The sequence below is a fragment of the Amblyomma americanum genome, chromosome 4, assembly GCF_052857255.1.
Source record: "Amblyomma americanum isolate KBUSLIRL-KWMA chromosome 4, ASM5285725v1, whole genome shotgun sequence".
Classification (NCBI taxonomy): domain Eukaryota; kingdom Metazoa; phylum Arthropoda; class Arachnida; order Ixodida; family Ixodidae; genus Amblyomma; species Amblyomma americanum.
The window spans coordinates 89,685,490-89,701,462 of record NC_135500.1 but is presented as its reverse complement, the minus strand read 5'-3'; the positions used below and the strand labels follow the sequence as shown (position 1 = coordinate 89,701,462).

General features: G+C 50.9%; 1 protein-coding gene across 1 annotated transcript in view; it reads right to left on the bottom strand.

The window, feature by feature from the left end:
• The window catches only part of LOC144129652 (histone-lysine N-methyltransferase PRDM9-like), a 50,828-nt gene that overhangs the window by 24,784 nt on the left and 10,071 nt on the right, over window positions 1-15,973 (bottom strand). The window contains exon 2 of the mRNA XM_077663763.1: window positions 15,504-15,617. Within this exon, the coding sequence (XP_077519889.1) occupies window positions 15,504-15,617 (114 nt within the window). The remainder of the gene's footprint in view (window positions 1-15,503; window positions 15,618-15,973) is intronic.

The following is a 15,973-nucleotide window of genomic DNA, read 5'->3' as shown; positions in this document are numbered from 1 at the left end:
GCATTGAGGGAACTGTGGCCAAAACTACGCTCGACAGCTATTTTCAGGCGTTAAAACTTGCGAATTCGCTCTCCGCAATCGCCGAAATCGCACACATGAATCCTGCGTACTCGCTATAGGCCTCGTCACGAAAGGCGCCGGTGGTCTATCGTCGGCCGAAATTCAAGCATCTTGCAGGGAGTTCCCCTCAGATTAGTAACGAAGTGTAAAGATATGAAATGCAGCCGCTCGTTTCGCTTTTTTGGATAAGGATAAGGTACAGAAGCGCTCTTTTTCGGGCCGTCTATTCACCGGGTGTGAAGCTTTCGCTCGGCCGCACAAGCCGAGGCGACGACTACGAGCGCCGATCGCCGTCGCATCAGCCTAGTGTAACCGGACCCCATACCGAAGAATAACTGCGTTCCTATTATTAACGCTTTTGCGGCACCAGTCACTCATATATGGGGGACGCCTGCTACTTCGATCTCCCGCGGAAGTAGAGGGGCAAGAGACCTCGCTGCGCACATCGCAGCAATGAGAGCAGACGACGTTGCTCCGTGTATGCCCTGGTGGCGTCACGATAGCATTCAATATGGCGTTCGCTGCCGGTGGGAGGAGGTTTCCGTTCTCAATTTCGATCGCATTTTTTGGAACATAGGGCTCGTCTAGGGCAGACAAATTTCGGAAGCTGAATCATAAGCTCTTGTATCAGTTGCTGAAGCACAAAACACCAATATGAAGAACGATCATTTCATGGCTGCTTTAAGCTCGTCTTATTGGCCCCAACAAAAATGGTTTCCGGCCTAAGAAGCGAAGAATCAATAGTATAATTGCTTCACTAGTCAGTGTCCTGTGATGAATCACATTAGTGCATTATAGTGGGGGAGACTGGCTGAAACCTCTTCGTGTCACAATCAAAATTATTGTTTGTACATTTCCGCGTAAAGTTCTATACTGAGTGCGTGCTTCCCTGTGCAAGTGCATGTTCTGTGGCTTTTTGCGGCGTAGCGTTACATATGCGAACGCCATCTCTGCTAGAACCAAGGCTGGGCAACCTCGCCCTCTCCTCCCTGCTGCTATTTTTCTTCCTCTCATTCGTGTTTGGTGAGAGAGTTGAATTTGCTGTGCGCGGCGAGATCCCTTCCCCTTCAACCTCCCATCTCACCTCAGCTGCTTTCCGACACCCGAGGGAAAGCGGTTATGGTTCTTCAGCGGGGTTACCATTGCATGTCCCATTAAAAGGTGGCCCATGAAGACCTCTCGCTGTGAGAATTATTGCGAAAATCTCATCATCTAGAAGCACTGTAGTGGCATATAACTGAATAATGCGGCGGCGAATGCATTTCAACAGGCGCCCTCAAGCCAAGACGTCGACAGGAGTGAGATAATGTAACGAATAACTTTCTTGCGCCTGTCAGCTGCCATCAATGTCCCACTAGTAAGCAAGGGGATAAGCCGCGACGTCATGACATTCAGTCGACGCCGTTGGCTGAAAGGCCTGCTCTGAGATGCACTTTCTGCTGCATTAGTATATTAAACTGGACCCACGGCGCCCCATGCCTCCATGCAGCAGGCTGTGCGTGCCGAGCACGTGTCATCCGGTGTATTTCAGGTGCGAACGGCTGCTTACGAGTGCAACAAAAAGGCGCATGTTAGGCAAGTGCTTCTTCGCGTCTGGCCATCAGCTAGACAAAGACTGAGCGAGCAGCGTGCCGGGGAGATCAGCGCGGGTGCTGTGCACGCGTGTACTTCTTGCTTATGACAATGCGGACCATCCGGCAGCCAGACGTTCACGGTTCGCGCTATTTATTTATTTCTTTATATATGTACCTACGTTGGCCCGCAGGGGCATTACAGTAGGGGGTGTACCACAGTATACATCACACATTAGCGCCGCGGAAACAATTATATATGGAAGTATTACAATAATAGAGGAAAATGCAAGCACTCCGAGAGGACATAGGAGCATGCGACAAAATATCAGCGTAAATGAACACTGTGAATTGAATGGAAATACATAGTAATGTTGCAGCGCACACTAAAAATTTGCTAAGTTTAAAACGATGCAAAGAGAACGAATGTTCCCCCTACAATGTCGACATACATAGTGACACAAATTCGACATACAGACCACGTGTAAGGCCGCGCTTCAAACGAGTACATTTTTTTTTTCTTTAGCTTGCGGTCACGGCGGGCCTCTGGTCTACATGGAGAGAAGCTCCGAGCTCCCCCCTACTCGCGTGCCCCTCCCCCCCCCCCTCCTCCCCGCAAGCAGTGGCAAACGCGCAGGAGGCACTGGCTGCTTCACAGCACTGCTGTGACGGCCGAAGACACTTGGCTTTGTTGGGCGCACCAAGAAACCATGCGAGGGGAGCACACAACGAGCACGTGGGGCCGCTTGGTCTTATGGCGCGTTCACACTTGGACATTCGGCGGCGAGAGGAAGCGGAATCCGCGGCCGCCGAAATGCTGTCTCGTTCACACTTCCCGGCCACTGCATCGCCGCTCATCATCTGTGTGTCGTCTTCTCACGGCGTACAGGAGGTTAATCGATGCTGTCTACATACCAAAACCTTATACGCGTTTGCGTAAGCAAAATGCAGCTATTTTGTCGGACGTTCCGACATTTGTTTTTAAACGCCTAGTGGCGCTATCTGGTAGTTAGGAGAGGAATCATTGTTGTCAACAAACCGACGCCCCTCTTAAGCTTAAAAGGGGAGGAATCGTCACCCGAAATAAAAATTAAAGCAAATTTATCGCTCAAACGTGTTCTTATGGCGAGATAAGACAAAGCAAAAGACCGCTGGCTCTTTTAAGGCCAGTGAACGCGCTGAAAAAGGCAGTAACAGCAACGAATTCAGTCTGAAGCGAGGCGTCCTGCATCGAAGGGCGCCGCCATGTTTGTCGCCGCGGGTACTCGCCTTCCTATTGGCTGACGAGATTCGGCGGATTTTTTTCCGGTGGCAGAATTCGGTCCTGGACCGACCGGCCTTTCCGCTGGGTATTTCGGCGGAATATTCGCCGCGTCAGCGGATTCCGCTCGCTCTCGCCGCCGAAAGTCCAAGTGTGAACGCGCCATTAGGCAGCATTCCCACGGCGGCAGACCGTCATACTGGGCCTCTGCGGAAATATGTGAACCACCTCGCATTTCGCGATGGGTCCTTTTTTTGGCATTCTCGATGGCACCGAAGCTTCGCGGGTCTCCGCCGTCTGACATTCTTGCGGCGAGCTAGTGGATTAGTGGTCCCGCCAATTAGCTGAAAAAGAACATTTAATCCCTCGATAGGCCTGTTGCGCATTATGACAATCAACTTTACCAGGCAGCATCGACTCGCGAGCTGCCGTACCGAAGCACCAGAACCTTACGATCCGTATTTGGGACAGATCGCGAGGCATAGCCAGGCCAGCCTCGGTCGGCGTGAACGTTCCCACTCACCCAACGGGGAACGTGCACTGAACTGTGCAGCGCCGCCAAAAATTGGTGTGGAGACACTTGCACGACAGTGCACTTAGGTGTGCTTCGTGTGCTGGGTGTCTGCGTGTAAGTGTGCTGTGCGATTGTTAATAGACTTGTGCGCCGAAGTGTGAGCGTGTGTGCGTGCGTGTGCGTGCGTGCGTGTGTGTGTGTGTGTGTGCGTGTGTGCGCGCGTGTGTGTGTGTATGCGTGTGCGTGCGTGCGTGTGTGTGTGTGTGTGTGTGTGTGTGTGTGTGTGTGTGTGTGTGTGTGTGTGTGTGTGTCAGTTATTCTGATGTGACATTTTAGCGCCATATCCGGATTTGTATGCCGTCATGTTCCAGTGTTGTGTATTCCGTTTCTTTTGCTAGTATGTGTGGCTATAACCCCTGCACCAGCGGATTTGTGTGCCGCTATGGCAAGAAGTTGTCGCACGAGAAGCTAAGCTTGCAGGCTTAGGTTGTTGCGGCCTTTATTTGGTTTTGCGTAAATGAGTGGACTCCAAGCTCATTTAGCATCTTAGGGGGGACGTGTAAGGCCGCGCTTCATCAACGCGTACATTTTTTTATTCCCTTAGCTTGCGGTCACGACGGGCCTCCGGTCTACACGGAGAGCTCTCGGTGAAGCTCCGAGCTCCCCCCTACCCGCGTGCCTACCCCTCCCCCCGCAAGCAGTGACAAAGGCGCAGGAGGCACTAGCTGCTTGACAGCACCGCTGTGACGGCCGCAGACATCCGGCTTTATTAAGCGCACCAAGAAACCAAGCGAGGCGCACACAACGAGCACGTGGGGCCGCTTGGTCTTAGGCAACATTGCCACGGCGGCAGACCGTCATACTGCTGTGACATTCCGTGTGTGCTACGAGGATCCACGTTCGACGGCGCGGCGTAGACGGAGACCCGTGACAGCGGCATCATCAATTACCCAGCCATGCTCTTTGAGTGACGACCAGAAAAGCCGGTCCCGCCGCCGCCCCGGGGAAACAGGCTTTATCCTCCCCAATTTCCGGTTACATTCCAGGACAAGGGGGCTGTCAGCGGGCCAGAGCGCGCCGTACCACAGCCGACGCTATGCGAAACCGCGAAGACGACATTCTTTCCCTCCCCCCCCCCCCCCTTTGTCGTGGGCTATCGCCGGGAAGGCACCCACAGCTTCCCAGAAGGGCCGCGACGGACACCTGTCATGGCGGACAGGCAGTACTCGCCAAGAATGTGGAAAGACAGGCGCTAGTGAATTAGCTCCGAAGAGAGAGCCTGTGTATACTCTCACTTGAGAGAGAGTGGTGGCGTTTTTGTTGTTTATTTAGTTTGTATTGTTAACAGACTCTGGGTTCGAGGCTAAGCCCAACCCAAAGGGGTGGTCCCCATCTCGCATGTTATTTTGGATTGGAGAATTGATGCTTTGGGCGGGCCACTGGAAATGACCGCCCTTAGTCCTTTGTTAATCAAGTGCTTAAAAGCACATGTAAACGGATGCAGTCCAGTCTGAGCTGGGGCTCCATGCTTAGCATGTAATGTGATGCCACTTAGGCACTAACCTGCCCGGTCGATGAGTAAAGAAGTGCAAAGTTTGTTCTGTTGTAAAATTATGCTCTGCTGTCATCATCTACAAGCTCGCCTCCTGTTCATCTTCCAAGCCGAACGACACTAGAGGAAGGGTTTGTGAACCATCCTCGAAGAAACGGACGACTATTGAAATTCTACTGCAAGCACGCTCAGGACGACATCGTTCTCCAAGAGGGCCTTCAGCGCCGAAGCCCGTCGGCGTGCAGCTTCTGCCAGCAACCGCTCGAGCCCAACTCCGGAGCCACTCCATCGCCCCCATGAAGTCGTCGGCACGTAAGCTCGGACGCCCCAGCCTCTGATGTATAATCCTAATCATGTGTAATTATTGAATATACCTGTTTGTTTAAACTGAGCCATACGGTGTCTCTTTGCCTCTCCGTCCCGTGTGGACCTGCGCATTATGGGGGTCATCACACTGGTGTCAGAAGTGGGGTCTCAAAAGCAAATGTCCTCTGAATGCTGTGACATTCATGACTTCAAAATTGTAATCAAAAGGGAATCACGGGACTGATTGTGGGACTTTTACCCCCATTTGAGAGGCTTGAGGCACTGGAGGGCTTGAAAAAAAAAATGACTGTATCTGAGGGAGCTCCCACTCCACAGCCGTCGCTCGGAGAAAGCATGCTGGCATTAGGAAGCGTCATTCCGACGTTTACGGGAGATAAGACAGGAGTTCCAATCTGCGATTTCTTTTCCATGCTAGAAGAGATTGGGAAAATGGGGGGATGGTCCGATGCTCAAATGCTGGGAATGGCGAGGTGTAAGATGGCAGGAGCTGCTCATGATTTTTCATGGCGAGACGAAAAAGTAAAATCCACAAAATCATTTGCGGAATTTAAGAAGCTCGCGTTTGAGCATTTTGACACTGAACCACGTCACGTGCGAGTACAAAGGTTCCGTGACGCCGGACAGATGGTAGGGGAGGACGTGCGAACGTTTGCGTCGCGGCTTCAGCGCTTAGCGCGCGATACGTTAAGCAGGGAGGAGGAAGGAGACCAGCTTAAGAAGAAATACGCGGAGGATATACTTAAAGAGGAAGTGACCGCTTTGTTCGTGGCTGGTCTGCAAGACCCCGTGCGCCGGTTCGTGCTCTCGCGCAAGCCGAGCAATTTCGACCAAGCCGTGGAGGCCGCATTGGATGAGGAACAAAATGAGGCGTTAACGACAGCCGCAGCGAGAGTACGCGTCATAGAGAGAGCGGTGCTCAACCCTGAGGTTGCTCTCTTGACAGAGCGGTTAGATCGCTTAGAACAGCTGCTATCTCAGCAGGTAGAATGCCAGGTTGAAGCGCGCGCTCAACAGCGCCCATTCGCTGGAAACCGGAGACCGCCACAAAGCTACAGGCGCGGTATGCGAGATTTTGAAGAAATCGTATGCTTCGCTTGCCAGGGTCGCGGACACATCGCCAGGTTCTGCCAAAACGTGCGCCGTGGGGAGCCACAAAGAGAAGCAGGCGAGACACGCCCTAAGCAAGCCTACAGCGGGGCTCCAGATACCGAGTCAAAAAACTAGTTAGTCCTCCCCAGCCTGAGGAGCGTGGGGAGGGAGCAGTAGATGATGAGGTGGTGGTAGTTTGTGTGGCCGACGAGGCATGCCCTGTTGTGCGTTGCAAGTTAAATGGTTGTTGTATGGAATTGTTGATAGATACGGGGTCAAAGGTGACATTGCTTAAGGAGAGCAGTTTTAACACGCTTCGAAGGAAGGGGGACCGCGAGGTGTTGGAAGCGTCTGGTGGTATGGCAACCAAATTTGTAGGCATAACGGGGGATCCTCTTGGCATAAGTGGACTCTACCGGTTACACTTCTCTCTCGGCGGAATTGCATTGGAGCACCCCTGCTACGTATGCCCGGACACGGTGTCTCTGCCAAACGGAGTGTCAGGTATATTAGGGCAGGATTTTTTGAGAAAAGGGAAGGTAGTAGTCTCATTCTCTGAGGAAGAGGTTAATGCGGGCGGCTCAAAAGTTCCGTTTTTGAACAGGAGAGGGGCTGAGATTTGCATTACCGATATTGACACCCGTCAAACAGTGGGATCATTGGAGAAGGTATATTCGCGGGTTGCCGTCCGGCTGGTCGAGGAGGCGGTCGTCCTTCCTTGGTCGGAGCACATTTTGTACGCGTTTGTGCCTTCAGATGTAGAGAGCGGCGCCGTGGGAGTGCTTGAGCCGGTCGACTCTCTCAGCAATGGCCTGAAGGCAGCCGCGTGCCTCGTGACAGTTAATGACGCCCACAGAGTGCCCCTACGGGTGGTTAACTGTAGCCAGCAGCCACTGAGCCTTCCCAAGAACAAAACATTGGCTTTCTTCACCTCTGCGATAGAGCAACGTGAGCCCACCGATACGGTACTCGCAACTGTAGAGCATGCTAGTCCTTCGGCTGCTCCAAAGGTGTCGTTCGATCTTTCTCACGTAAAATCCAGGGAGAGGGAGGCTCTGGCTGGTTTGCTGAACGACTACTCGGAGGTGTTCGCCGCGTCTAACCTGGATTTGGGCTGCTGTGGCGTTATAAAGCACAGGATAGAAACCGGCACTTCATCGCCCGTTTACCAGCGTGCGTACAGGATTCCTTACTCCCAACGTGAGGAGATGGAGCGGCAGGTGCAGGACCTGATTGATCGCGGCATTGTCGAACACTCAAAGTCACCCTGGGGAGCACCAGCACTATTGGTGGAAAAGCCAGATGGCTCGTATCGATTGGTAGTGGACTACCGCAAACTAAATGCCGTAACTCGCATCGATCCATACCCCATCCCCAATATACAGGAGACGCTTTCTCAGCTGGGCTCTGCCAGGTACTTCACGGTAGTGGACATGGCGGCGGGATTCTGGCAGATAGCAATGGATCCGGCAGATGCCGAGAAAACGGCATTCAACACGCCCTCAGGGCACTATGAATGGAAAAGAATGCCGATGGGTCTGGCCAACAGCCCTGCTGTCTGGCAGAGAACCGCTGATGTTATCCTGGCAGGTCTTCTGGGGAGGCTGTGCTTCGTGTATATGGATGACATTATCATATACAGTGACAGTTTTGAGAACCATTTGCGCGATATTGAGCAGGTTTTGGTGCGACTAAGAGGAGCGGGTCTCAAGCTGAAGCCCTCTAAGTGCCAATTCCTCAAAAACGAGGTGAAATACCTCGGGCACGTTGTTTCAGCTGACGGCGTGCGACCGGACCCTGAGAAACTAAGGTGTGTCTCGGATTTTCCATCCCCGACTAGCGTCCGCCAGGTCCGGCAGTTTCTCGGCCTGATCGGTTACTACCGAAGGCACATAGAGGAGTTCGCCAAGCTCGCTAAGCCGCTCACCGCCTTAACAGCCAAAAATGTCGCCTTTCGCTGGGACGAAAACGCGGAGAATGCTTTTGGGGCCCTGAAAGGGAAGCTAATGAGTGCACCGCTGTTGCGCCACCCGGATTTTAATTTGCCCTTCGTTATGGCCACAGATGCGTCAAAGTTCGCAGTTGGTGCCGTGCTATCTCAGATTATCGAGGGCAAAGAACATCCCGTTGCTTTTGCTAGCCGACAGCTGAGCCCCACAGAGCAAAAGTACGGAGCTACGGAAAGGGAGTGCCTCGCCGTTGTCTGGGCAGTAAAGCACTTCAGATGCTACCTTTACGGCCGCAAATTCAAGCTTGTCACAGACTGCCATCCTCTGAAATGGGTGATGAGTGTCAGGGACCCTAGCTCGCGACTCGCTAGATGGAATCTACACCTGCAGGAATACTGCTTTGAAGTTGAGCACAAGTCAGGAAAGACACATCTGAATGCTGATGCACTCAGCCGCACAGCTGCCGTGGCAGCTATAGATGAGTTTGTCCCCGTAGTCGACCCCGCCGAATTACGCACAGAGCAGTGCAAAGATCCTGACCTGAAGCGAATAATCGAAAGCTTAGAGGGCGCACCGTCTCACCCCGAACAGCTAGGTTATTTCATTGACAAAGACGGCACCCTGTGTCGGCGCACGAGGCCAACCAGGATAGGGAGACCAGAGAAAACCGCTTGGGAGAGAGTCGTCATACCTCGGTCGTGGACAGAAAGGGTTCTTCGCGCGTTTCACGATGCGCCATGCGCCGGTCATTTTGGCGTAGCGAAGACACGCAGGCGTGTGGAGCGTTTGTACTTTTGGAGTGGCATGCGACAGGATGTTAGAGACTACTGTGCGAAGTGTCATTCCTGTCTCGAAAGAAAAACACCCAAGGGACGAAGACCAGCTCCAATTCAGCCGTTCCCTGAGGTTTCGGCTCCCTTCGAGCGGACAGGTATGGACATAATGGGCCCATTGCCCACGACCACTTCCGGAAACAAGTACATTTTAGTATTTGTCGATCACCTTTCGAAATACGCGGAAGCGGTAGCACTCCCAGATCAGAAGGCAGACACGGTTGCAAGAGCATTTGTCGAACAGATCGTGCTCCGACATGGACCCCCGAGGCAACTCTTGACAGATCGGGGAACGAACTTCGTGTCGCAGCTAATGAGGAGAGTTTGCGAGCTGCTTAAGATCGCTAAGAAGCAGACAACACCGTACCATCCGGCTTGCAACGGCGCGGTGGAGCGACTGAACCAAACCGTGGCCGGGTTCCTGTCGCATTTTGTTTCGCGCGACCAGCGGGACTGGGACTTGTGGCTCCCGTATGCAATGTTTGCCTACAATTCCGCAGCACACGAGAGCACGGGCGAATCGCCATTCTTTCTTCTCTACGGCCGAGACCCGGACCAGCCTAGTGATGTGCCAGAGGGCCCCCGTCGTGTCCCATACGCTTCACTGGACGACTATAAGGTTGAGCTAGAATCGCGCTTGCAAGTGGCGAGGGACATCGCAAAGGAGTCCTTAAAGAAAGCGGCGAAGCGCAGGAAGGAGGTGCACGATCGCAGTGCTAGAGACGCGCCGTTTGATGTGGGGGACAGCGTGTACATTGAAAACTGCCAAAGGCAGATTGGGCTAGCTCGTAAGTTCCAGACGAAGTGGAGAGGACCGTGCGAGGTTGTCGAGAAGCTTTCTCCGGTAAACTTCAGAGTCCGAGACGTGAACCGGCGTTTGATAAGGATACACGCAAATCGCCTCAAGTCGGCACCGGTTCAGTACTCACGAAATGAGGAAAGGGAAAGCGCGCATTTTGATGGGGACAGAAGTGAAGCGGAGCGCGCAGATAGTTCGCAAGAAACGCCCTCTCCTGCATTTGTTCGGCAGGCGCCCGAGGTGACGGCCGGAATGCCACCGGATTTACTTCATGCATTGCTAGAAGAAGAAGCGCGCGAGGTTGCCGCGCAGATAACGCCAGGAGAGGCTCCTGCCACGAGCCCTCGCGAGTCCCAAAGCAGACAAAGGGGCACAGACTTACTTAGTATGACTCATGAAGGCCGATATCCGCTGCGAAATCGGAAAGCTAAGTCGGACTAATGGCGTAAACAGAGCGGAGTTGTGAACTGGTTAGAATTGTGTAATGCCGCAGCTCATAACTTTGCTATGTGCTTATGTGTTAAGTTATCGGAGTTGGTAGTTAAACCTTTCTGTCATTAAGTAACACCTGCACAGGAGAGCATGCGGAGCGCATGCAGAACCTGCCCTACTTCCTTTCGTTATCTATATTTTTGTCTGTGCCGTGATCGTGCTAGAAGTGGGAGCTCCTTTGTAACTGTGGTAAATTTATTTCGTCCAGTTTGGACTAGAAAGGAGAGGCTTGGGTGCTGAGTTTCATGTTTATCTGTAAAAGAAGATCAGTGCTGCCCCTGGAGACGCCAGTATTGACAGCGGAGGCATATGGTGTTGTGCAGTGGTGTTGAGTGCAGCGAAAAGTGTTTTGTCGGACGCACTGTGCGAGGCGATTCAGAAAGACAAGGGGAGCTGCGTGGACTCAAATGTTCGGAGAACATTCTTCTGGAGGGTGAGCGAGTGTGACATTCCGTGTGTGCTACGAGGATCCACGTTCGACGGCGCGGCGTAGACGGAGACCCGTGACAGCGGCATCATCAATTACCCAGCCATGCTCTTTGAGTGACGACCAGAAAAACCGGTCCCGCCGCCGCCCCGGGGAAACAGGCTTTATCCTCCCCAATTTCCGGTTACATTCCAGGACAAGGGAGCTGTCAGCGGGCCAGAGCGCGCCGTACCACAGCCGACGCTATGCGAAACCGCGAAGACGACATTCTTTCCCTCCCCCCCCCCTTTGTCGTGGGCTATCGCCGGGAAGGCACCCACAGCTTCCCAGAAGGGCCGCGACGGACACCTGTCATGGCGGACAGGCAGTACTCGCCAAGAATGTGGAAAGACAGGCGCTAGTGAATTAGCTCCGAAGAGAGAGCCTGTGTATACTCTCACTTGAGAGAGAGTGGTGGCGTTTTTGTTGTTTATTTAGTTTGTATTGTTAACAGACTCTGGGTTCGAGGCTAAGCCCAACCCAAAGGGGTGGTCCCCATCTCGCATGTTATTTTGGATTGGAGAATTGATGCTTTGGGCGGGCCACTGGAAATGACCGCCCTTAGTCCTTTGTAAATCAAGTGCTTAAAAGCACATGTAAACGGATGCAGTCCAGTCTGAGCTGGGGCTCCATGCTTAGCATGTAATGTGATGCTACTTAGGCACTAACCTGCCCGGTCGATGAGTAAAGAAGTGCAAAGTTTGTTCTGTTGTAAAATTATGCTCTGCTGTCATCATCTACAAGCTCGCCTCCTGTTCATCTTCCAAGCCGAACGACACTAGAGGAAGGGTTTGTGAACCATCCTCGAAGAAACGGACGACTATTGAAATTCTACTGCAAGCACGCTCAGGACGACATCGTTCGCCAAGAGGGCCTTCAGCGCCGAAGCCCGTCGGCGTGCAGCTTCTGCCAGCAACCGCTCGAGCCCAACTCCGGAGCCACTCCATCGCCCCTATGAAGTCGTCGGCACGTAAGCTCGGACGCCCCAGCCTCTGATGTATAATCCTAATCATGTGTAATTATTGAATATACCTGTTTGTTTAAACTGAGCCATACGGTGTCTCTTTGCCTCTCCGTCCCGTGTGGACCTGCGCATTATGGGGGTCATCACACTGCGCGTCTGCGGAAATGTGCGAACCACCTCGCATTCCGCGATGGGCTATTTTTTTTTGAATTCTCAATGGCACCGAAGCGTCGCGGGTCTCCGCCGTCTGACATTCTTGCGGCGAGCCAGTGGATTAGTGGTCCCGCCAATTAGCTGAAAAATAACTTCTCATCCCTCGATAGGCGACACGCGCGTGCGGCAGGAAAGGGGAAACCATCAGGCAATAAGGGCGAGAACTCCCCCCGGGGAGAGGGTTTCCAGAATGTTTTCAGTGTTTCTTTTTCTTTTTAGCCAAGCCCCGGGCTCTAAGTTGGGTCCAACCTTCAGGGGCTGTGGCTACCTCAATTGGTTATCGAAGCTTAGGGCGGGACTGGAAATCGGACAGCCCTAACTTCTTTGTTTGCAAAAGCTTTCAAATTGTATGTAAAATCATTGGAGGGCAGTTTTGTCTAGTTGAGCTAGAGGCTCCGTGCAGTGGCACGTAATTGTACAGACCTAGACTCTAACATCGGGTCGATGAGTAAGGTCTTGTCGAGTTTCTCTGTGTGAGATCTTTTCTTTTATGTTACAGTTCGACTGTCTGTGTGACTCAATTTGTAACGCAGTTTGTCAATGTACATCCTGCAAATATATTTTCTCTTTGTCTCCAGCATCTGGCATCAATCATCGTCTGCTCCTTCTACAGCGTCGAATCACCGTTTGGAGAGGTCCTGTGCCCCTCCGAAGAAACGCAAAAAACCATCTTTAATTTACTCCACGGAAATCAGTGTTAAACCAGAGCAGCCCGTAGTGCCACAAAATATTCTGAATCGGATGCAGCCACAGGTATGTCGCGGGGAAGACTATTTCATGCACTGATTATTCGTGAAAAAAAAATGAAAAATTCAGGTACACGCTCACATTTCTTTAATCAGGTGATGTACGTAGGTGGTAAAACATAAGCACCTTTGTTCAGTACGATGTGACAATGAAATATGTCTCGTATAAACACGAGTTGAAAAAAATTCCCGACTTGAGGATATAAGAGGCTATTCTAAGCTACTTCTGATGTCAGTGATACTGTTAGATGCGAATAGTGGGATACAACACGGGCGGCTCGGTTCTGAATTTTTTCCAATCTGTTGTTAAGAACTTGCGCACGGGTCCCATATGGCACAAGCGTATTCTACGATTGGGTGGATATTTTTTACGTAGAGCAGTTTTTTGACAGCTTGTGGAGCATATTTAAAGCTTCGTTTGACGAAATTTAAAGAGTGGGCAGCCTTCAGAATTAGTCTACATGGCGGTTCCGTGTCAAGTCGGAGCTATATGTAACTCCTAGGTATTTTGCCTTGCTTAGATGAGAGATCATTTCAGTGTTTAAATAGTATTGTCTATTGATCGGTTTATGCTTTCGGGTAAAACGAACATGCTTGCATTTAGACAAATTTAGGTTCATAAGTCAGGAGCGACACAAGAAAGAAATACTGTTGAGGTCATTTTGAAGTTCTATCCTGTCGGAATTATGTTTTATTTCTCGGTAAAAGACGCAATCATGACCGTACAATCTAATTATGGAGGTTATACTGTAGCCAATGTCATTTACGTCGATCAGAAACAGTAGTGGGCCAAGCACTGACACCGGGGGTACACCTGAAAGTACGGAAACGTCTGTTGATTGGGAGCCATTAATCAAGGCCTTTTGACGATGTCTCGTCAAATAATTTTGTATCCATCAATTTATATTGTGTGGCAAACCGAGAAAGGATAACTTGTGCAGAAGAAGCGGCGTTTGCGGCGTCCGTCCCAGCAAATCGCGTAGTGTAGAAGCTCGACTGCCGTCGAGGAATTAGTTGTAGCGGATTGTTTCATCTGAGCGTAGAATTCAGAACCCAGCCCACTGTTACGGAGCTGAGACACTACTGAGTTGTTTCGTTTGTGTGAGTGCTGCCCTGTTGTTTGGACCACGGTACCAGCGAATTGTTTTTTTTGTTTATTACTGTGCTCTTCCGTTACCGTGCCATAAACTCTATCATCTGCTGCTCTTGGTCTGTCACTCATCGGGCGATACCTTGGCTCGCGAACCTCCTGAAGCTAAGGGGTTTAACTTTTTGTTGTTTTTTATTTTTTAAATGTTAGCGAACTTCTTTTTTATTCGTTATTTCAGAACGCAGTTTTCGTTGTTTTTTTTCTTTTTGATGAATGAACTACTGGCTCTTTTTTTTAAGTTCTAAAGTATAAATGCTGGGTTGTTAAAAAAGTCGCTCACACTATTTCGGCGTTTTTGTGAGCATCAAACGTTTATTTACCAAATATTAACGTTCACACAGCGGCACTTGGAGTTCTGCTTGTGGAAAGAACTGCGATCGTCATTAAAAAACGTAACGCATGTTAAATCAGATAGACGGCAGAGCAAAACGCAAGTGGAAGTTTGTTTCTAAGGGTAGGTTGGCATATGTCATGAGTGGAGTGTTCGCTGGGTCCAGCGAGAGTTCGGGATTTAAGGCATTCTGCGTGTTAATTGCAGTGGCAGAACTGCCGGTCAGTAGGTCAGTTGTCAACGTAGCTTGGACATAATACTTTGTCGTGACGCCAATGCAATGTGTCGTTTCAATGTCCGACATGAAGTTGGCAAAGCTACTTAAGCACCGAACAGGTCTAAGCAGGTGACAACAGTGAAGAAGCAGTCCTTAGCTAATAAATGGCAAGGAGTTGGAGTTTTCCAGTCTGCACACAAGTGAAAGCTATATAGCTACACAATGCATACAATCGCAAAACCGCGCTGCTTATTCAACCCCAGCGTCTTATAACGCTCCAGCTTCCCCACTTACTTAATTTTCATCTTTGAGTGTAAATCGTACACAAAAGCCACATAGGAGTACATTGCTTGCAATAATGCTAACCTCTTCCTTTCAAGTTAAATTTCTAAAACCTCATTTGATGCACTTTTATTGCTTTTTTGGGGGGTTTCAACTAAAACTGTCAACCCCCATATACAACAATATCAGACCGTAATGGTCTGATGAAGTCTCTAGATTGCCGGGGTCGTAGCAGTCAAAGACTGCAGGTCCGTACAGAAACAGATTACAATAAAACTTACTTTTATTCTTCCCTTTCATTTGTCAATAGCCCGTGATAATCAGTGTGCGCTCCGGGGCGATTTAAAGATGCATTTTCCGCTGCTGCCGCCCGAGCACAACCAGGCGATAACGCAATTCCCTTTTCAAGTTCTTAAAGGACTCAGGACTGAGTGCAAGGTTGCGAATTAACAGTGTGTGCCCTGTGTACACTGCAAGTAATGAACAACGAGCATGTGGAAAAGTGATCATATCCTTTTTCTCTCTCCCCTTTCTATCTCTTACTGCGTTCCCCTTCCGACGTGTAGGGTAGCATACTGGGCGCTGCCTAGTTAACCTCCCTGCCTTTCCGTTCGTCTTTCTTTCTCTCTATCTCTCTCCCACTCTCTCTTTGACCTCACTTATTAGGCAGGGAACCCCACCACTCACAGCAGGGATGGCCGGACGACCCTTGGCCGCTGTGGTCTCCGTCCTCTGCGCAGCTGGCCTGCTTGACGACACGCTTCGGGAAACGCTTGTCGTCAGCTCCGATGGCGCCAGTTCCTAAGGCGAATGAGTCGGGATATTAGAGATTACAATAGCGCGCGGTGAATGCACACCCACCGCGAGACCTGCGAAGAGGAAACTCCCTTTGTCTATGGTGACACAAGTCTAGCAGCATTCGTACGGATTAATTAGTTTCACGCATTCTGGGAACAGCCGTAATGCCACGTTGAATGCGTCATTCGATTGTTCGCCAGTAAATAGGGAGCCTATGAACACAAATCAAAGACGCGATCAGCCTGAACGAAAAAAATGCGCACAAAATCCAAAACAGAATAACGATATACACGCAGAGCCAGAGGCATGCTAAACAAATTTATAGAATGCGTAGGGACTGGCTCCATTGTGTTCCAAGG